This window comes from Carcharhinus amblyrhynchos, chromosome 4 (assembly GCF_965287045.1).
Source record: "Carcharhinus amblyrhynchos chromosome 4, sCarAmb.v2.hapA, whole genome shotgun sequence".
Classification (NCBI taxonomy): domain Eukaryota; kingdom Metazoa; phylum Chordata; class Chondrichthyes; order Carcharhiniformes; family Carcharhinidae; genus Carcharhinus; species Carcharhinus amblyrhynchos.
In genome coordinates, this window is record NC_137327.1 from 95,931,126 (window position 1) to 95,954,668 (window position 23,543).

Consider the following 23,543-nt stretch of genomic DNA (forward strand, 5'->3'; position numbering starts at 1 on the left):
TGAACTGCAGGGGAACAGGTCAATCAGAAAGTCAGGGTGAGGCCACCAATTCTGACTCCACATGTTAGTGACATCAGTGATCGGTTCCCTGCTTAGAGGTACAGCTCAATTGGCAGCTAGGCCTTCAGTTTGGTTGGGGGAAATGTCTGCGCCACAACTATGGTTCAATAAGGTGTGGAGTTGATGGGAGGCTGGAGAGGAGCTTGATTGGAGTGGGTTAGGGGAGGGAATCTGGGAATGAGAGTGAGGTGGGGGGGGAGGGGAAATGGGAGTAGTCAGGGAGTGTTTTCTAGCAGTGAGTGCAGAGGTCAAATGGTGATAGCCAGCAAACTCGATGGAGGGGTCTGGTCCCAAGGGATTTTGTTTTATTTATTTGTGGGACATGGGCATCGCTGGTTGGCCAGCATTTATTGCCCAATCCTAGTTTCCCTTCAAGGTCAGTTGAAAGTCAACCACATTGTTGTGGCTCTGCAGTCACATGTAGGCCAGACCAGGTAAGGAAGACAGATTTCCTTCCCTGAAGGACATTAATGAACCAGATGAGTTTTTCCAACAATTGACAATGATTTCAAGGTCATCAGTAGATTTTTAATTTCAGATATACTTTCTTGAATTCAATTTCCACCATCTGCCATGGCGGTATTCGAACTCGGGTCCCAAGAGCATTAGCTAAGTTTCTGAATTAATAGTCTAGCAATAATATCATGAGGCCATCGCCTCCTCTAAAGATTGGTGGCCTTGTGATATGGATAATCAGAGGCCTGGGGTAATGAGGAAGTGGGGTTCGCTCACCTGGATTTAGGGGTCAGGTATGAAAGTATTTACCTCCTGAATCCACCAAGTTCCCATCTTGAGGAAGCAGCTGGCTTCCCTGTGGCTCAGGAATCCTGGCAATAACATTTCAAAAACTGTATGAAAATGAAATTTGTAGCCCAATTACATTTAAAGCTGCAGCCAGCATCCTTGGCTCCCTCACTTTCCAGCTTCAGCTAAAGCTGGAAATTAAAGTAAAGTGAAGCAAAGTTTATTTATTAGTCACAAGTAGATTTATATTAAAACTGCAATGAAGTTACTGTGAAAATCCTCCTGTTGCCCTGTTCCGGCACCTGTTCAGGTACATTGAGAGAGAATTTAGCATGGTCAATGCACCTAACCAGCATGTTTTTCAGATCGTGGGAGGAAATTGGAGACCCAAAGGAAATTGGTGCGTTGGAGGCTGAGAAACAAATTCTTCTAACTTTAACCCTCCACTCAAGTCAAATCTGACCATATCTTTCAGTCAAAACTTCAGCCAAGGGTGGCTGAGTTGTCTGCCAAATTCTACAGGACAGAACTCGGTGTACAAACGAAATGGTATCCTAATGATATAGTAGGGAGTTAGAATTCGTCCTCTGGACAACTGAACTATAGAAGCTAAGGGATTGAAGGTAGAATATATAATATATAATACATTTATGTACAATAACATAGGGATTAGGGATTTCATGACTATGATGAACATCAGTTCAGAAGAGATAGAAGTAGACTATCTGGCCCATGGATCTGCTCCCCCATTCAACAGGATCATAGTCAATTTAATAATGGCATAATTTCCCTAATAACCCTTGGCTGTCATGTCAATCAGAAATCTGTTTTTCACATCCTTAAACACATTCTGTTATACTTAGAGATGAGACACCTCTTGTTTAAAGTCGATTTGAAATTCCATTCACTCACTAGGAGAATAAAACCACAAAATTCCATGGGTAATAAGAAGTAAAATAAACATTGCTTAAAGTTAGAAAAGCAAAACAATTAATAACTTTTATCCTATACGCTGACATTCAGAATTAACATGAGGTAAATATGAATTAACAGGCAAACTGGTCAAATTCATCACACTGCACGTTAAATGGCAGGTGTGACTAAGTCCTATTGATTTCTTAGCACACCCAGATGTGAGTAACACTAAGTCACAAGATCTTGTTAAAACTCAGTCTCCCCCATGAAGGATTTCAAATCTTCGCTTCAAAGGTCTAGCCTCTGAACTCCCTCAAAAGCCACTCTGTGTTGGACTGCCTCAACTACTGCTCACTATCCAATGGCTCTATCTCTTCCTAAAGACTGTGTTCCATGGGATTTATAAAGCTGCACCCCACCTTCTAAAAACCCATAGAATTCTAGTCCTTTCACAGACTAAGCCCACACTGTACCTTGATTACTCTGTACTCCAATCTCCCAGCTGCACCAAGCTACAAATGATTCCCGGAGCTTCTCCCTAGAAACCAGCAACTTTCCTCCACCCTCTCAGTTCTCTGGAACTTTTCTTGGGCTCTGACCACACCAAAATGTTCCAAGGGCCGTCCGCTGCACTGAAAACCACACAAGGTCAAAACTGCACTAAACAGCTCCAGAGCTTCTACAGACACTAACTGCCTGGGAGTCTGCTAACAGCAGAACTTTAAGTATAGCCTCATCCCCTACACAGAACACTGATCAATTGAAACCAGAGAACTAGGTGGCATGGTGGCACAGTGGTTAGCACTGCTGGCTCACAGTGTCAGGGTTTGATTCCCTGTTTGGGTCACTGTTTGTGTGGAGTTTGCATGTTCTCCCTGTATTTGCGTGGGTTTCCTTGGAGTGCACCGGTTTCCTCCCACAGTCCAAAGATACACAAATTAGATGTATTAGCCATGCTAAATTGTCCCTTAGTGTCAGGGGGTCTAGCTAGGATAAAATGCATGGGGTTGTAAGGATAGGGTCCGGGAGGGATTGTGGTTGGTGTAGATCTGATGGGCCGAATGACCTCCTTCTGCACTGTAGGATTCTATGATTCTATGAACCTTCTTTAGCTTCACACATTTCCATGATAATATAGCCTTTCAGAGTCCACAGAATGAATTATTTCATCCCTAACTCCCAAAACAAAACATCCATCTGGAATGCACATCTTTGCATATAGAGTAGACATCAGTTCTCCAGCTAAGTAAGGCCACTTGTTGTTTTATGATTTCATCTGTTCTGACTCTATAAAACAAACCTGGATAACTTTATAAATTGTTACTTCTTTAGGTTTAGGTTTGGCAATCTCCAAAGCTTAGCATTTTATTTACCACACCTTCCTGACAACAATCTTCCCAGAACCAGCAGTAAAATATAAATATGAACTATAAACTAAATATTCACAACAGTTCAATGATCCAGCCTCCACTGCTCAGTGTGTGAGAGAATTCCAAAGGCTGACAACTCAGACAAGAAATTCCTCCTCCTCTCTGTTTTAAATGAGGATCCTTTACTTTTAAACTGTTCTCGATTCCCTCAGCTGAAGAAACTTGAGCCCAGTATCTACTCAGTCAAATACCCTCAGAACCTAATATCAGTTGAACAGCAATGTACTGGTTGATTGCACTGTTTTGATAGTTACGAAAATATTAGGAAAATGTTACAAGTGCATTACTATGATGTTACAGATGTTAGAATACTAAATATGGGGGTTACTAAGGGAAATATTGTGGATGTAAATTATATTGAGCCATTTGTCATGCACAAGTTAAAACATTTACATTAAATACCTTTGTCTACCCTCTAAAACAAATTGACCTATTTAAAAATGAAGAGGTTAATGCCTTGGCAGAAATGTAGACAAAATAACTTCTTACAACAGCAGTAATATATGGAGACCTCGTAGTGAGGTGGATGGTGTATGTGCCTCTGAGCCAGAAGGCCTAGGTTTGAATCCTGCTCCAAGACTTGATGGCCTCGAAAAGTGAATTCATAATGGATGGGATTTTCCGGCCATGCTCACTCCAAGACCAGAAAATCCTGCACGAGGTCAATGGATCTTTGGGTCTGTGTCCCACCCATTACAATTCCCATAGCAAGCAGGACAGGAAAATTCCACCCAATGTGTTGAAACAGGTTGAAAATCAGCCTGTGAAACCTCACTAAGCCTCTGGTACACAGTGAGAATGGGAGAGTCTCCTGGTCAGCCATGCTTGATGTGGAGTAGTGCCCCTCAAACTATGACGACAATCTAGTGGAAAACCAGGAAAAACTAGCCATGGAAACTGACGCACACATATAAACTAGGCATGTGTTTTGGGGTAAATTGAGATGAGTGGTACTGTCTTCACTTTAGACAGTACAAAACTCGTGAGGTAAATATCTCTGTATAAGGATGTAACATTTATTCAAAGACAAACAAGCAGCTGCAAAGGGATCACCAAAAGAGTTAAATAGCTCGGAGATAGAGTAACAGAACCTCTCCAACGAATCTGACATATATAATCAAAAATAGATCAATTATAGCTTTTCTTGTCAATCATTCCTGCCCTATATTAGCTTAAAATCAATTACATTTACTATATATACACACACACACACACACACACATCAATAATAATTGCATTCCACCATCCAGCATAATGATATTTAATTCATCCATTAAATCTGGATGCTAACTCCCATCTTGGCTAAAGTCACTTCTCTGTTGCCTGGATACCTTAGACGCTCACTACAGGGGCCAAAGTGAATGTTCCCACCGGATCATTGCCAAACATGTTCCCGCATCCAGTCATGTCTTTATCCTAAGTCTAGACAATGAATAGTCCTATTCATAAATGTTGCAATGTCTTTTCGCATAAGAAACTTTCTGATATGAATTTTGCTAACAACTGGGTTCCAGGCCTTTGGTTCTAAACTATTCATCTTTATCATCAGGTCTTGCTTTCTGCTGAAGCGAACAATGATTCATACAATATTTAAAATATATTAAAATATCAGCAAATAGGTTTTAAAATCATAATTACTTGTTTTATCCTCTTACTGCATTCACATGTATGTAAACTGTTCTCTCATTAGCTTATTAACTTATTTCAAGAATTATTCAGTACTTCACTGGTAGTCCTGTGTGTGCTTTAACGTATACTGTCTAAAAAACCTTATTAATTGGTTAGAAATCTGCCGCATCAGTATGGGAAAGAAATTTTTAAAACATGATATATTAATTCGTAATATATCAGTACCTCTTCACCAGACATTGATTCTACTTTCAGGCAGGAATGACTGATGCTAAGGAGGCTAGCATGGAAGAGACCACCAAATCTGGAAACAGACTCGGAAAGAAATGGCGAGCTGTTATTTCACGTACTATGAATAGGAAGACAGGTCGGATGATGGTCAAAGCTTTGGCTGAAGAAAGGGTAAGGAACACCTCAGGAATCTGTGATGTTAGCACAACTCTGGCTTCAGAATTGTGATCAATTTCATCAAAAATTTACAATACAGCAGGAGGCCCATCATGTCCATGACGTCAAAACACAACCAAACTCATCCCAGATAATGAAGCAGGAACTCTCGCATTTCAATTCAGTTCAACTCCCTTAGGGAGAAACATGTGTTAAGACCCATACAACGCTGTAAAGATTTCCATTAAAATGAAGGAAATTGCAAAATGTTCTGGGTAGGAAAGAATTCGTGGCATGGTTTGTTTTGTATAAAAACAATGGGGGTGATTTTCAGCCTGCGTTCACTGTCAGGGAGTACAGTGACGCGGATGAAAAATCTGCAGAGAATCAGGAAAAGCAATTCCTTCTGGAGAGATCATATTTCCCCATTTTCCCCACTCATCACTGGCAACATTACAAAGTCCACGCTTACAAAGGGTGGGAGCCTCATTTATATAGATGTTATGAACTGAAATATTAACGGCACCTCTGCCATACGATCCCCCTCATTAAATGTTCATACCTCACCGACATGAAGGTTTACAACAGGTTTGATCAAACAAGAAACAGTTGAAAGAATCCCTCTGGGGTCACAGACATAAGTATAGCCCCCTGGGAGGGGTGGGGGGGAGGCATATGAATGGGCAATGGCAATGCCCCCTGCATAGGTTGGCACTGTGCCAGGGAGCACAGGGGTGGGCCTTAGTGTGAGCCCTATGGGGAGGTTCATTTCTGTGTGTTGAAGGGACATGGGGGGGTGGAGGTGAAGAGCAGGCACTTGGGCAGGGATGGGGACGTCTGCAATGCTTCAGTGGTGGTGGGGATGGGAATGCCGGTGATGATTGTGGGATGGGGTGGGGGGTGCAAGTGTAAGAGAGCCTCCAATACCTTGATAAATACGTACCTGTCAGGCAGGAAGGAAGTGGTCGAGCGAGGGAACTGTGGTGTACTAAGGAAGTTGAATCTCGGGTGAAGAGGAAGAAGGAGGCTTATGTAAAGATGAGACGTGAAGGCTCAGTTAGGGCACTGGAGAGTTATAAATTAACCAGGAAGGAGCTAAAGAGAGAGAGTTTAGAAGAGCTAGAAGAGGACATGAGAAGACTTTGGCAGATAGGATCAAGGAAAATCCTAAAGCTTTCCACAGGTATGTCAAGAATAAAAGATTGGTTAGGGCAAGATTAGGGCCAGTCAGAGACAGCAGTGGGAAGTTGTGCGTGGAGCCTGAAGAGATAGGAGAGGCACTGAATGAGTATTTTTTGTCAGTATTCACGCAGGAAAAAGTCAGTGTAGTCAAGGAGAATACTGCAATACCGGGTAGTGGACTAGACGGGATTGAGGTACATAAGGAGGTGGTGTTGGCAATTCTTGAGAGTATGAAAATAGATAAGTCCCCTGGGCCGGATGGGATTTACCCTAGGATTCTCTGGGAGGCTAGGGAGGAGATTGCAGAGCCTTTGGCTTTGATCTTCATGTCGTCATTGGCTTCAGGTATAGTGCCGGAAGACTGGAGGATAGCAAATGTTGTCCCCTTGTTCAAGAAGGGGAGTAGAGACCATCCTGGGAATTATAGACCAGTGAGCCTTACTTCTGTTGTGGGCAAAGTTTTGGAAAGAATTATAAGGGATAGGATTTATAATCATCTAGAGGGAAATAAATTGATTAGGGATAGTCAACACAGTTTTGTGAAGGGTAGGTCGTGCCTCACAAACATTATCAGGTTTTTTGAAAAGGTGACCAAAAAGGTGGATAAGGGTAAGGCAGTTGATGAGGTTAATATGGATTTTAGCAGAGTCTTTGATAAGGTTCCCCATGATAGGCTACTGCAGAAAATGCAGATGCATGGGATTGAGGGTGATTTAGCAGTTTGGATCAGGAATTGGCTAGCTGATAGAAGACAGAGGGTGGTGGTTAATGGGAAATAGTCAACCTGGAGTTCAGTTACAAGTGGTGTACCTCAAGGATCTGTTTTGAGGCCACTGCTGTTTGTCATTTTTATAAATGACCTAGATGAGGGTGTAGAAGGATGGATTAGTAAATTTGCTGACGACACCAAAGTTGGAGGAGTTGTAGACAGTGAGGATGGATGTCACAGTTTGCAGAGGGACATAGATAAGCTGCAGAGCTGGGCTGAGAGGTGGCAGATGGAGTTTAATACGGAAAAGTGTGAGGTGATTCACTTTAGTAAGAGTAAATGGAGTACAGAATATAGGGCTAATGGAAGGACTCTTAGTAGCGTTGACGAGCAGAGAGATCTCGGGTACATGTGCATAGCTCCCTGAAAGTTGGCACCCAGGTTGATAAGGTTGTTAAGAAGGCGTACGGTGTGTTACTAGTAGAGGGATTGAATTTCGGAGCCATGAGGTCATGTTACAACTGTACAAAACTCTGGTGCGGCCGCACTTGGAGTATTGCGTACAGTTCTGGTCGCCGCATTATGAAAAAGATGTGGAAGCATTGGAAAGGGTGCAGAGGAAGTTTACCAGGATGTTGCCTGGTATGGTGGGAAGGTCTTGTGAGGAAAGGCTGAGGGACTTGAGGTTATTTTCATTAGAGAGAAGGTCACAAGGTGACCTAATTGAGGCATACAAGATGACCAAAGGATTGGATAGGGTGGACAGAGAGAGCCTTTTACCTCGGATGGTGATGGCTAACACAAGGGGACATAGCTTTAAATTAAGGGGTGGTAGTTATAGGATGGATGTCAGAGGTAGGTTCTTTACTCAGAGAGTAGTAAGGGCGTGGAATGCCCTGCCAGCAGCAGTTGTGGACTCACCAACTTTAAGGGCATTCAAATGGTCAGTGGATAGGCATATGGATAACACTGGAATAGTTCAGGTTAGAGGGTCATTAGATTGGTTCCACTGGTCGGCACATCATCGAGGGCCGAAGGGCCTGTACAGCGCTGTAATGTTCTATGTTCTAATACCTCCATGGTGAGGTGAAGGAATTCATTTTAAGGGGTGTCCTTTATGCCCGGTCAGGAGGTCGTCATGTAAACTGTAAGGGTAATTAGCTTGGGCAGGGCAGGGGGGATAGTCAGGTCTGGTTGAAAGAGTAATCAGGCTGGGTGGTTGGTTTTGTGAGGAAATGTTGGTGAGGTTAGGTTTGTATCCACTAAAGCTTAGAAGACAAAAGAGGCAACTTGATCGAAACCTGTAGGTCCTGAAGGGTACTGAGAGGGTGGATATGGAGAGGATGTTTCATCTTGTGAGAGCAACTAAAACCAGGGGTCATAGTTTAAAAATAAAGGGTTGCTCATTTAAGACAGAGATCAGGAGAACTTGTTTCTCTCAGAGCCGTGAGCCTCTGGAATTCTCTTCCTCAAAAGTCAGAGGAAGCAGAATCTTTGACTATGTTTTAGGCAGATTTTTGATTAACAAGGGGATAAAATGTTTTCAGGGCGAGGCAGGAAGGTGGGGTTGAGGTTGCAATCAGATCAGCCATGATCTTCTGGAATGGCAAAGCAGGCTTATGGAGCTGCATAGTCTTCTGCTGCTTCCTGCTGGTATGTATGTTCCAATGGATGTATTTTTTGTGACAACATAACGATTCTGGTGATTTTCAAGGATCAATTCTGATACATGCTCCTTAAAATCAGGCCAGTGGCTGGTCCATGTTCTCATGGTGCATTTGGTTTTCAGTTTCAATTTATGCGCTGTAATCTACGACACCTGATCCATGGCCCACGATTAGGTTTAAGTTGATTTGATTTATTATTGTCACATGTATTGGTACACAGTGAAAAGTATTATTTTTTGTGCGCTACACAAACAAAACAAACCATCCAAAGAGTACATAGGGGGAAGGAAAGGAGAAGATACAGGATATAGTGTTACAGTCATAGCTGGGGTGTAGAGAAAGATCAGCTTAACATATGGCAGATCCATTCAAACGTCTGCTGCCAGAAGGGAAGAAACCGTTCTTGAATCGGTTGGTACGGGATTTCAGAGTTTTGTATCTTTTTCCCAACGTGAGAAGGTGGAAGATGTCCAGGGTGCATGGGGTCCTTGATTATGTTGGCTGCTTCTGCAAGACAGTGGGAAGTGTAGACAGAGGCAATTGATGGGAGGCTGGTTTGCGTGATGGACTGGGCTACATTTACAATCTTGAGGTCTTGGTCAGAGCAGGAGCCATATCAAGCTGTTATATATACAGAAAGGATGCAACCTGATATAAAATCTGATATAATCTGACTAGGTACATTCAAAAGATGCATCTTACTTAGAATTGACTAAATTCAACACTGACGCACAATATTATCATTGATCCACTTCTAAAGCTCCCCAAGAACAACACATTAAACCAATTACCCATTTGGACTTGTTGGGGGTGATTCTCCCATCCCGGTGCGCACGTTTTTGGCACATCGGGATGGGAGAATCACGTATTGGTCATTTTGCAGGATTCACGCATGCATTCCCGATGCATGCATGTGTGTCTCCCAGAGCCTGAAAAGAGGCTCAGTGGGGACTGCTCTAGAAATTGGTGGGAAAAGAGATGTGTAAAATACATTTTAAAAAAGATTTAAATTAAGTGTGATTATTAGGCCTGGTCCAGAATTCGCCAGGCCCAATAACATCTCCCACCCTGCCAGGAGTATTTCACTCTGATGGGATTTAGACTAGATCCCCACGTTCAGTGGACTAGTGGGAGAGCCCGCTGGAGCGAAGGTGGGTTCAAACAGCACCCCCTGGGGGAACTGCCCATCAGGCATCAAGCAGTGCCAAGGGGGGTGTGCAAGCCTGTTTTGGGAGGGGCCTAGGGGCAATCAGTGGGGGTGGGAGGGTCCCATTGCCATTCTACAGACAGTATCAGTTAGGAATAGAGCAAGGCCAGCGATCAGGACGTTCCTGGATGGGGAGCTGGTCGGGGTTGGCTCGGTCATGCTTGTGGGGGCTATGATCAGGCCGTCGAAGGAATGGGGTTGGAGGGGCAGCACTGCAAGAATTCCGGGTTGGCTATCGATCGAGCTGGCCAGCAAACGGGAAGCTGATAGATCGGCACCACTGCGTACACACAGAGTTCCGGAGCTGTCAGCCTCTGCTGTGAATAGGCCCCCCACCCCCCGATCACTCACCACCCCCCCCGACCCTTCCCCAACCACCACCCACCCCAACCCAACCACTACCCACCCCCACCATCACCCCTCCACCTCCCTATCACAACCCAACCCCCCCACCACCAAACACCCCAGCTTTTAATGAGATTCGCAATGGGGACCTCTGCATTGCACAGAATGGGGAGATTCGAGTCTGAATCTGCACTGAAGAAACAATTGGGATTCAGACCAGTTTTCCCACCATTCAGCATTTTTGGGAAAATTGCCCCTTGTTATTACTGAAATTTCTCTGCATCAGCATTTCAAATAAAGTTTGATAGAAATGAGGGTATAGATTCAAGCATTTAAAGGAATGCTCAAGTTCTTCGTTCAAAGAGTATCCAACAATTGTTGTGGAGCTCAGGATAGTGTAGAGGCAAAACCATTAAAATAAATTAAATGACAGTAACCCAGGGGGGAACAATGGGCGAAGGGACTGCATAACTGACCATGAAGGAATACAGATCAGAGCACCTTTCAAAAGGTGATCAAATGTGCTTCATACATCAACCAGTTTCCATATTTCCTCCCTCAGCTTGAAAGTGGCGAAGAGAGCCCCATGTCTCCAATGACACCTGATGACCTTATGTACTTGCGACTAGGAGACAGTGCCTCATACTCGCCCAGTGAATCGGAAGAGAATCTCAACAGTCCAGTCAGCAGACAGGCTTCAAGCAGTGAGTAACAACAGTAAAACAGTAGACAACAAACTGAAGCACACAAATGCAAAAAAAATCTGAATGTTCCTTCTAAATCATTTTGAATTGTTGTTTAGAAATCAGTGTCTTACTGAAAATCCCCTTAACTAACTCAGCTGAAACTGAGGCAGCACAGTGGCACCATGGTTAACATGTTGCCTCATAGCACCAGGGACCCAGGTTCAATAACGCCTCGGATCACTGTCCGTGTGGAGTTTGTACGTTCTCCCCACTTCTGTGTGGGTTTCTTTCTTGTGTTCCAGTTTTCTCCCCCAGTCCAAAGATGTGCGGATTAGGTGGATTGGTCGTGGTAAATTGCTTCTTAGTGTCAGGGGGATTAGCTGGATAAATACATGGGACCACGGGGATAGGGCCTGGGTGCAATTGGTGTCAGTTTGATATGCTGATTGGCCTCGTTCTGCACTGTGGGGATTCTCTGAAAAACAATTATTGTTGTAGTTTAGACTTTAGAAATTTTTCATCTTCATTTTATCTGATGCTACATTTTAAAATGGAATAAGTAAATGTTTATCATTTGTGATTAATGTTCAGAATCAAGTTAAGATTGCAATCCCCATTTTAATTCATCTTGACCATTTCTTTAAAGAATTAACATCCATTTGAGATCGAGAGATTATGGTCCAGAATTTTACTGCCTCACCTGCCCGACGCTGGTAAAAACCCATCTGAAGCCAAAGGAGAATGCTGTTCTGCAACCCTCATCCACCCCAATTCAAGGGCGGGCGAGGCGGCAAAACTCTGGCCATGCTCTCTGTTCTAATCAGTATATTCTGCAACATATGATAAACTTCTTTGAGATTCAATACCATTTAAGTCAGGCAAATGGTCTCAGCAAGATGTGTTCATATTATCCCAAAACATGTACACAAAAGAGGCGTTCTTGTCGACTGGACAGACCCAATCCCATTACATTTAAAAAGAGCAATTTTGGAAATTATAAATTGATAGAATTGAAGTTTTGAATTGATAACCAGTTGTGCTTTGATTTTTTTTGGCTTATGATTGTGATCCATTAGGTGATTTTTAGCAGTTTCAAGTCTTGCCTTAGAAACACTCTCAGGTACAGCAGTTACAAAATAAAGCACCTGTAAATGATCTGGACATTTTAATTTCAATATATGCCAGTAGTGCCCAATATTTAAAGATATGACACCATAGGGTATGAATAAACTCAAAATTTTTGATCTGGGTTTGATATTCACGTCCCCTATGTTTGTTGCACATGAATAAGAAGTGAAACAATAGACCAGGGCGGTGGTAAACATGTTGGCACCTTGTGTTTTGGAGGTGCTGCTTTATCATTGGGTTCTTGTTCACAACAATACAAAATGACACACAGAATCATTAAGAGTTGTTTGCAAGAGATAGGTCCTTTAAAGGTTATAAGTTTTCCTGACCAATTTGTTGAGATAGCTGCAATCAAAGGGATTGAACATAAGAACATAAGAACATAAGAAATAGGAGCAGGAGTAGGCCATCTAGCCCTTCGAGCCTGCCCCGCCATTCAATAAGATCATGGCTGATCTGTCACTGCTCAGTTCCACTTTCCCGCTTTCTCCCCATAACCCTTAATCCCCTCTCTTATCAAAAACCCATCAACCCGCGTCTTAAAAATATTTAGCGAGGCAGCCTCCACCACTTCAACGGGCAGAGAATTCCAGAGATTCACCACCCTTTGAGAGAGTTGTGTGATGTATGGAGATAATGTATGTTTGGGTTTGGGGTGTGTACTACCCCTTTAAGAGTGCAGGTCAGCTGACCCAAGTGGAATTTGCTCCTCCCAGTGTGGGACTGAGTAAGGCTAGTCTAGGCCTTGACTATTATAAATGTGCACTATCTCACAAAGTGTTCAAGAAGTCTATCTTGTGTCTTCAGACATTGAGAACATTACATGCAGAATAGGGAGGTCTCTATTCAAGGAAAATAAATCCTGAAGTTGCTCTCAGTTTTAGACAGGTAATGATAGCATACATTGGCAGTTCACCATCGAAATCCGAGCCACTATGTATTGTGATCATTTTCTTATCCTCAAAAGACCAACAACATCATAGTTTGATATTTGATTTCTCACACCATACAACTTGTTGGTCTCAAGTCACACACAAAGGATCCAGTATGGATAGGTTTGTGCTGCAGGCAGCCATCAACATTCATGTCCATTTCCTCAAAAATATTCAATTGAAAAACTCGTCGCATGCATTTGCAGACTTTCACAAAGCAATAGAGTGAATTGGTGCATGACACAATTCCTTTATCTTTGAATTGCACTATCCTGACACATAATTAAAATTAATCTTCTTAAACAGGTGGAGACCCTTGCACCCCAGATTCCGAACTCAGCAATAGAGACAGCATTCAACTGGACAACCTTCCACCTCCTTACCTTGGACCATTCTGTGGCCGGGCCAGGGTTCACACAGATTTCACCCCAAGTCCATATGATGTGGAGTCTTTAAAACTCAAGGTATGGCTGCGAGTGATCAGCTGCTCCCTGTAGTTCAGGCTTCAGGAACAAAATCCTTATTGATATATTCTCCTGCATTATGATCTCAATGCCTATGAACAATGTAGATAGTTTTATCCATGCACAGTTGAGTAGCCTTGGTGGTATGGAATCAATGTCTTACTTCATATTATTTAAACAAATATAGAGAGGGTGCCAAAATGATTTTAAAATGTTCCATTTTGGACAAGTCTGGCAGCGTCTGTAAGGAGAGAAAAAAGCTGATGTTTCGAGTCCAGACCTGGACTCGAAACATCACCTCTTTTCTCTCCTTACAGATGCTGCCAGACCTGTTGAATTTTTCCAGCATTTTCACTTTTGATTTCAGATTCAACATCCACAGTAAATTGCTTTTATCCATTTTGGACAGCCAGTGTTATGAATAAGGAACAGGTTTAAATGTCTAGACTTTCTTGCTAATGTACTCTATTATAAAATAATCTGTGCTTTTTAAATTCATAATTTTGCAGCTAAAATGATGCAGCATTTCCAATGGATTTATGATACAGCTATAGCAGAACAGTAGCAAATTTGCATGTCCTCCCACATTCCAAAAATGTGCAGGTTAGGTGGGTTGTGCAATTTAGCATGGCCATTCATGTCAGGATGACTAGCTAGGGTAAAGTGCATGGGATTATTGGGATAGTGCATGGGTGGGATTGTGGTCCTACAATGCAGATGGGCCAAATAGTGGCTTCCTACATTGTAAGATACTATGAGAACAGTTTTCAGCATAAAACCTTAGAATTGTACTTAACTATTTTGATAATATAGTTCAATGTTGCATTAAGGTATAAAAGATGGTTGGAAACACTGCAGTGTAAACAGACACTCATTGGTGTATAGATAACAAAGAAACAATAGGCACCATTTGCTCTTGTCAAAGATTCTGAAATTCTACATTTGATCTTTAACCTCATTTCAGTTATCTAACCAAATTTCTCCTTACTAACAGAAAGGGGACATCATTGACATCATTGAGAAACCTCCAGTGGGTACATGGACTGGCATGCTGAAAAACAAAGTAGGATCCTTTAAATTTATTTATGTTGATATTCTACCAAACGAAGTAGAACAACCTCGGAAATCAAGGTTGTTTGCCAAGAGCAAGCGGCCCAAACCCAAGACCTTGCAAGAGTTATTGGACCGGATTAATCTACAGGTGAGACACATTACACATTCATGTGCAAAAATAAACACTAAAGTATTTCCTGAAATCTCTCAATGAAATCAAGGTAGAGTGAATTAAAGGAAATTCATGAGACTCAATGTTAGGCAGAATACATCAAATATTCAGAGCTCACCTTCTACTCGGAAAGGATTTGTCAAGAGTGCTTCTGCCGAGGCGCCAATTTGTGCATTTTTGAAACTCACAGTCAGGACAGGTGCTGTCGTAGCTATGTTAGATCGGACCCCAGGGTGCAACATGGTGGTACAGTGGTTGGCACTGCTGCCTTACAGCGCCAGGGGCCCTGGTTCGATTCCCAGCCTAGGCCACTGTCTGTGCAGAGTCTGCACGTTCTTCCCGTATCTGCATGGGTTTCCTCCTACAGTCTGAAAAACATGTTGGTTAGATGCATTGACTCGAACAGGCACTGGGGTGTGGCGACTAGGGAAATTTCACAGTAATTTCATTGCAGTGTTAATGTAAGCCTTACTTGTGACTAATAGATAAACTTTACATTAGATTCAGGGTAAGGTGACTATCAACTACAACAGCTAGCTTTGGAGAGATTTGCAGATGAGATAGGAGCAGCCAGAGACAGGAAACAATAGCAGAGAGGGAGGAACAAGAAGGATTGTAGGAGACATGTGCATATCAGGGTCTACAGGCAGAGTCAGTTTTGATCTCCAGGAGGTTTACCACTTCTCCCAAAGGCTCAATGTGTCAAGATAGCTGAAAGTAGACATCTGCCTCCTGATATTGGGCCTGCTGGCCATGCGTTAACAGTGGCTGTAACAGTGATGACCAGCCTCAACTCCCTTGCTTCCAGGACACCAGAGAAATATTCAGGATCTTCTAATCAGATAAATGCATAAGGCAGGTCACTGATGGATTTTTTACCAGGGCCAGCAATTCTGTGAACATCGCCTATGATCATGCCACTCAGAATGAGTAGGCACTTGGATTTGCATTTCTGACTGGCTTCCTACAGGTGCAGGACATTATTGACAATACACATTTTCCTACAAATTAACCAGGTACATACGACCACCACTGGATTGACGTAACCACCATATCCAATGGCCATTCTTCATACTCAAACCCTATTCCCCACACATTTCCAATTGATGCAGAGCAGTGCTGTAATCAACCATCCATCCATTACACATTCCCTTTATTGGTCCCATCAGTCCGTGTGATCCTCATCAATTCATGACTTTCCACTCCTTATCAAGAAACCAAAAAGATGAGTTGCCATCCAGCAAACAAGAATTGGCAACACAGCGAAGTGTAGTAATTTAATAAAATTTAAGTGATTCTGCAAATGAAAGGAAATTTCACAATATTACATTATTTTCAAACACCCTGGTCTTCTGAAAGTACAAAAATGTTCTCATCAATATCCTATCACTTCTTTGTGGCCTCAACCACACTAATGGCAGGCATCTTGTTCCCTTGTTCTGGCTGCTCAGATCCTTCTGAATGATATCTGGATCTTGGAAACTGTGAGAGGTCCCACCCGAGACTGCTCAGCCTGTACCTGTAGAGGGGCAGACTCAGCTATTTAGAGCAAGCAGCTGAGTTTTGGTTAATGTTTCTTCCATTCCAGAATAATCTACTCCAATTATTGCTCCATCCAACACAGTACAAATCAATAGTTGAACCTGGAACCTTCTGAGCTGTATGACTTTGTAAGATACACCAGGTAGTGGTTCTACCAAATTGTCCGTGTCCATTGCTGGATTCTACTCTCAACATATGCGTGAACGAAAACAAAAGCATATGCGTGAACTGAATTTGCCCTTTCTTAAATTAAGCATATAAAAAATTACAGTTCAGAAGAACTCCTCTTGTAGGGTTGTTAATGTCTTCTTCACAAACTAAACTGTATATTTCCTGTGAGAATGTCCATTGTGGGTTGCAAATATCACAAACTGACTTATTTATGTACGTCCAATGAAAAAATAGAGATCTTTCTCTTCACTCTATCTGTAACTGCAACATTATATTCTGCACCCTTTCCTTTCCTTTTCTTCTATTTAGTCTAAGAAAGGTATGTTTTGTCTGTATAGTGCGCAAGAAACAATACCTTTTATTGTAATGCAATACGTGTGACAATAATAAAATCAAATTCATCAACTCAGGATTATCACTATTAAGGGGAATCGAGAAGAATTTTCCACACAAACATATTACAATATGAACTACTTTACTGGAGCTGAGCGTTAACTCATTTAAAAGCGAATTGACTAAGTATTTGAGAAGGTAACATTTAAAAGGTGGTGAAAAAAGGGCAGGGCAAAAGGATTAGAGTAAATAGTGAAAAGTTAGAACTGGCATGTGTAGTTAATCTCTTGTACAGTGAATTTCAAAACACTAATTCAAACAATATATAGAAAAATACTGATTGAGGGGGGAAATTTAGGTCAGGAAACCAGGAGAAGTTACTGTTTTTTGAATAGTGCCATGGAATTTTTAACATCTACCTGAAACACTGAAACTAACACATTTATCACCCCATCTGAAGGAGAGTCTTCTATAACAGTGCTCCCTCAGTGTGGCATTGAGGTGTCAGTTCAAAATTATATGAGGATCTGAGTGTAGCTTGAATCCATAAACAACAGCTTCAGGATAAACATTTGGAATAAATCAGAGTTGTTGACTCATAAGATTGCTTCTTAGATTGCCTGTAAATGCATTCTGTGACACTGAGGTTGAAAATAGAGTGCCAGCTTTAGGACGTAGAACAGTATAGCTGCTTGTTATGATGCAAGATACCTATCCTCTAGGCTGTGACACTAATATTGGTTTTCTTTCAACATCAAGCTGTATTGCTTCTTGCGCCATATTTAAGAAGCTTTTTGTCAATCTAAAGGATTTGGAAAAAAAGAAGTTGCCTTAATGGCTGTTTTAAAAAATAGTGCATTTTCACAAGTTCAAAAAAAAGGTCTTGTGGCAACAGTCATTAAGAAGTTAGCGTTGATATTGTCTCTTTTTAAAAGACAAATAAGTGGCTGAGAGATGAAATGGCTCCTGCACAGTCTACATGGATTAAGATGTAGGGGTATTGTTTTATCTAATTAAAGTAATACAACATACTGGTATACTAATGGTAGCGTGTTCATTGTTTCACAATGGCTTCCATCTTGTCAATAATTAGTCTGAAGCAATCTCTATTCATCCACGACTGGGTATTGGGCAAGCAGTGTGACTACAGAGAACGGATATGTCAAGAGAGATGGAGCTGAATGTAGTCAGTACACATGTAGGAACGGAAGTTTTGTTTCCAGTTGTCACCAAGGAACAGCAGATAGATGACAATTCAGACATAAGAGTATGAGTGGGAAGAGAAGCAGATGATTCTTTGGCAGCAACTGAATAGATAAAAATGGAACTGAATGAGAGCACTCCCACCCAGCTGGACAAGAGAAGGTGGTAGTGTAGTGTTAATATCATTGGACTATTAATCCAATGGTTAATACTCTGGGGACACGGGTTCAAATCTTAACATAACAGCTGGTGGAATTTGAATTCAATTAATTTGTTAATTAGTCAATTGAAAAACATCAAGATTGAAAACTAGTCTTTATTGATCGTCATTAAAAACCCATCTGGTTCACTAATGCCATCATTACCTTGTCTGACTTCCATTGGACTTCAGACCCACAACAAATGTAGCTGACTCTTAAATGCCCTCTGAAATAGCCTAGCAAACCATTCAGTTGCACCAAACCACTACAAAAAGTCAAGAAGGAATAAAAGCGGCAGTACGCCTGGCATTGACTTAGACAGTGGAAATGAGAATGGCACATTCAATCCTGCCGACCTTGCAAGTCTTCCTTATTAACGGAGGTTTGTGCCAAAATTGGGAGAGCGGTCTTACAGACTAGAAAATTAACAGCCTGTCATTGTCTGCAAGGTATGACTTTCTCCATCACCACCTCTGGTTATTGTCATGTCCATTGGCAGGACTGACCCAGTAAAGGTGACAGTGCAATGGTATATAGTTGGAAGGGAATTATCCTGGGAGTGCTCAAGCTGGACTCCAAAGCCCACAAAGTCTCATGGCATCAGGTCAAACATGGCTAAGGAAATATCCTGCTGATTGCTCATCAGCTGAGGGAGCTTAGTGAGGATAATGTGCCTCCATATTTGAACATCACATGGAAGCAGCACTCAGACAGGCAAGGACACAAAGTACTCTTGGTGGGGAACTTCACCAAGAGTAGCTCAATAGGACCACAACTCACTGAACTGGCCAAGTCCCGAAGGACGTATCTGTCAGACCACCTCACAGTCCATATGAAGTCAAGGAAGAGTGCAAGCAGGTATGCCAGGTGCAGAACCAGGCATGTCTAAAAATGAGATGTTAACCTGGCAAAGTTCAATACTAGACTACTTGAATGTCAGCATCTGATGGGCGGAGCTAAGCAATCCCGTAACCAACTGATCAGATCAAAGTTCTGCAATCTTGCCACCTCCAGTTGTGGATAATTCAACAACTAACAGGAAAAGGAAGTTTCACAAATATGCCCATCCTCAATAATAGGAAGCCCAACACATCAGCACAAAAGAGAAAGCTTGAAATGTTTGCAATTAATCTTCCGCCTTAAGTGCACAGTAGATATTTCATCTCAGCTTCTTTCTGTGGTCCCCAACATTACAGATACCAATCTTCAGTCAATTAAATTCACTCTACCTGATATTAAGAAATGACTAAAGTCACAATACTGCAAAGGCTACAGGTCCCGACATCACCTCAACATTATTACTAAAGATTTGTGCTCCAGAATTAACTGTGCCCTTAGTCCTGATATGAGATAGGAGAGAAACCAGAGAAAGATGTAAATTTAGAACTAGGATAGGGGAAAATTCTAGGGCAAGTTTGATCCCAATGAGTTGGGGGTAGAGCGAAGTGGCTGAGCGGACTTTATGAAAATGAAATCCATGGGTGGGAATTTCCAGCTTTGCTTGCCCAGAAACCGGAAAATCCCACCGGAGGTCAATGGAGCTTCCCATGATCTGCCCCTCACCCGTACCAATTCCTGTGATGGGTGGGACAGGAAAATTCATCCCCGTGAGTTTTTGTGCTTGTTGGAAGTGAGAGTGGAGGGGTCAGGGGAGAGGTGTGGTTTGCAAATCCAATGAAAAGAAGCCGGAGTTACTTGTGTTTTCTAGGAAGATTGAGTAACATCAACAGAACAAAGGAGAATGCAACAATAGATCCAACCTGATCAGACGACAATTAGTTCAATGGACAAATGGTTAACCAGTTATTGAAGGCTACATGCTTTTGACATATAGGAATGCCGATACTCCAGTACAACTGAGGGAATGCTATTTTGTTGTACAGAGTTATTCAGATAATATATTTAAAACCTCATCTGCCAACCAAATTCCTTCCCAAACCAACACGAAAACGAGCATCATTACTGATTGAGAGATTGTGTTAGTGCAGAATTTTTTTTGCAAAATTGTCACTACACTGCAAAGACAATTCATTGTCTTAATGCTAAGATGTTTTGATGAGTATGACCATGTTTTACTGCAAGGAAGTGCTTCTAATAGCAAGTTGATTATCTGTATATGTAATTACTGCAAGAAGTGTATTGATAACATCCCATTTCTACTTATATCACTATATCATTGGATTTCATACAAAAATGGATGCTCCCTCATTTCTCCATGACATGTTATTTGAAGACAAGTTATTGTTTAAATATTTGTGTATGGTGACTTAAATTCAGCTAAATATGTTTTGGATGTTAAACCTCTCCTGTATATTAACTGATGTTAAAATGCTGCGGATTGTTTTGCCTCTCTGGAGCAGGAGCACATCTCCTCCACTTTGCTGCTTAATGGTTACCAGACTCTGGATGACTTCAAAGAACTGAAGGAGACACATCTGAATGAACTCAATATCATAGACCCTGAGCAGAGAGCCAAGCTACTCACCGCTGCTGAACTCCTCATGGACTATGACAGTAAGTGAATTTCTCTGGCTATAGATACAATGCTAAGAGCTGGAAATGAGCCATTAAACCACAGAATAGAGGTACCAATGCCAGGTAGCATACATATGGTGCCATGAAACCTTAATTACTTTCACAATGGGAATCAGCACAAAATCCTGAGCCACCTATATTTATGTTCTACACTAAGATTTTAGCTTCTACTTGGTCTGAGTGGCACAGTGGTTGGCACTACTGCCTCATAGTACCAGGGACCCAGGATCGATCTTGGCTTGGGTCACTGAATGTGGAGTTTGTACGTTCTCCTAGTGTCTGTGCAAGTTTCCGCTGGGTACTGCGGTTTCATCTGAAAGATGTGCTGGTTAGGTGCATTGACCCGAACAGACGCCAGAGTGTGGTGACTAGGGGAATTTCATTGCAGTGTTAATGTAAGCCTTACCTGGGATTGATAAATAAAATTTAAAGTTAATTTTAAAACTTTACTTAAAAATAGTCAAATTAACAGCAGTCCATATTTTTCATTCAGAAATGAATGAAATTCCTGAATGAATATTCCTGAAAATAACACTGGTGGATCAATTAATGTGAGGATTGTGAATCTAGAAACTTGACCATTGCTGGTTCTTTTACCCAAGGCTAAATATCAGAAAGTTAATTCAACCATGCATTTGCTGTCCACACAACAATAACATTCTTTTCTGGGTAAAGACCACACAAGAATGATAGACAATCAAAGCATTCCTTTGACTCCTAAAAGAATGGAGCCAAGTTTGGTTAATAAGCAAGTAGATAAACCTCTGGGTAATGAAGTCAAAAGAAGGGATAGAGTAGCACAATGGTTAGCACTACTGCCTCACAGTGCCAGGGACGCAAGTTCAATTCCAGCTCCAGGTGACTGTCTGTATGGAGTTTGCACATTCTCCCCACGTATGCGTGGATTTCCTTCAGAGGCTCCGGCTTCCTCCCACACTTCAAAGATTGACCATGCTAAATTGCCCCTTAGTGTCTGGGGAACTAGCAGGGCAAATACATGGGGTTACAGGGATAGAGCCTGGGTGGGATGGCTGTAAGCGTAGGCTTGATTGGCCAAATGGCCTCCTTCTGCACTGTAGCTTCAAAGAAGAAGCATACAAATGGGCAAGAAAAAGTAGCGTTAGACTTGACAATTGGGAGCAATTTTAAATTCAAAGGTGGAGCAAGGGAGTGATTAAAAAGAACAAATTCAGGTATGAAAGTAAGCTAGCAGGTAACGTAAAAACTGACTGTAAAAGTTCCTATTGGTACTAAAAGAGAAAAGATTGACAAACAAACGTAGGCCTCTTACAGTCAGAAAAGGGGGAATTCATAACAGGGAATAAAGAAATGGCTGAGGAACTAAATTCATACTCTGTCTTCACAAAAGGAACACATGAATAACGTATCAGAAGTTCTGAGAAACACAAGTTTTAGTGAGGAGCTAAACAAAATCAGTATCAGCAGAGAAATAGCTTTGGGAAAATTGATGGGATTGAAGACGGATAAATCTCCAGGTCCTGATAATCTTCATCAGAGTACTTAAGGAAGTGGCCCTAGAAATAGTAAATCTAATGTGGCCATTTTCCAAAATTCTTTTGTCTCTAGAATGGTTCCTATAGATTGGAGGGTAACTAACGTAAGCCCACTATTCAAAAAGAGAGGTAAAGAGAAAACACGGAACATAGGTCAGTAAGCATAACATTGGTAGTAGGGAGGTTACTGGAATCCATTATCAAGGATTTCATAGCACAGCATTTAGAAAGCAGTGATATAATCAGAAAAAGTCAGCATGAATTTATGAAATGGAACTTATCTTGACAAATCTACTGGAATTCTTTGAGGATGTAATTCGTGGAGTTGACCAGGAAGAACCAGAAGATGTGGTTTATTTAGACTTTCAGAGAGCTTTCAACAAGATCACACATAACAGATTACCATGCAAAGTTCAAGTGCATGGGATTGTAGGTAATGATGCGAGATGGTTAGAAAGCTGGTTAGCAGACAGGAAGCTTTTTCTGATTGGCAGGCAGTGATTAGTGGGGTACCACAGAAATCTGTGCTAGGATCCCAACTATTCACATTGTATATTTATGATTTGGATGAGCGAACTAAATTTATCTCCAAACACAGATGATGCAGAGTAAAGTGGGAGGGTGAGTTGTGAGGAGGAGGTAGAGATTTTCCATGTGATTTGGACAGTGAGTGAGTCTTCTCCCACCTCTTCCCCCCCCCCCCACCCCCAGCCACCCACCCATATTCTTTGATCCCCTTTGCCCCAAGAACTACTTCCTTCTTGAGAATATATATTTTGGCCTCAACTGCTTTATGTGGTAGTAAATTCCACTCACTTATCACTGTCTGGGTAAAGAAATTTCTCCTAATCTCAGTCCTAAAAGGTTTACCCCATATCCTTATACAATGGCCCCTGGCTCTGGACACCCCCACCATCGGAATATCCTTCCCACGTCTATTTATTCTATCTAGTCCTGTTACAATTTTATAGGCTTCTACGAAGTTCTTGTTCATTCTAACCAATCCTAACTGACTCAGTCTCTCTTCATACCTCAATTCCGCCATCCAGGAATCAGTCAAGTAAGCCTTCACTGCATTCCTCTGTAGCAAGAACATCCTTCCTTGGATGGAGATAAGGAAATCAAAGCTGCACATTATATTCCAGGTGCTGCATAATTACAGCAAGATGTCTCTTCTTCTGAGCTTGAATCCTCTTGCTATGGAACTCATTTGTCAAGCGTGATTTTCCTTTTGTAGATTCGTGCTGACTCTGTCTGTTTTGACAACTGTTTAAGGGCTCTTGTATAAAATCTCAATGTCAGTAGTGGAGGATTTTCTCCACTACTGACATTGGG

The 23,543-nt window shown here is 41.8% G+C and overlaps 1 protein-coding gene across 2 annotated transcripts in view; it reads left to right on the forward strand.

Annotated features, from left to right (window-relative positions):
- Window positions 1–23,543, forward strand: part of sash3 (SAM and SH3 domain containing 3) — a 78,180-nt gene that overhangs the window by 50,660 nt on the left and 3,977 nt on the right. Inside the window, exons 3-7 of one of the 2 annotated variants that reach the window (XM_080188222.1) lie at window positions 5,034–5,180; window positions 10,838–10,979; window positions 13,328–13,485; window positions 14,480–14,686; window positions 20,517–20,673. In XM_080188222.1, coding sequence (XP_080044348.1) covers window positions 5,034–5,180; window positions 10,838–10,979; window positions 13,328–13,485; window positions 14,480–14,686; window positions 20,517–20,673 — 811 coding nt within the window. The remainder of the gene's footprint in view (window positions 1–5,033; window positions 5,181–10,837; window positions 10,980–13,327; window positions 13,486–14,479; window positions 14,687–20,516; window positions 20,674–23,543) is intronic. The other variant, XM_080188223.1, reaches the window with a different exon arrangement.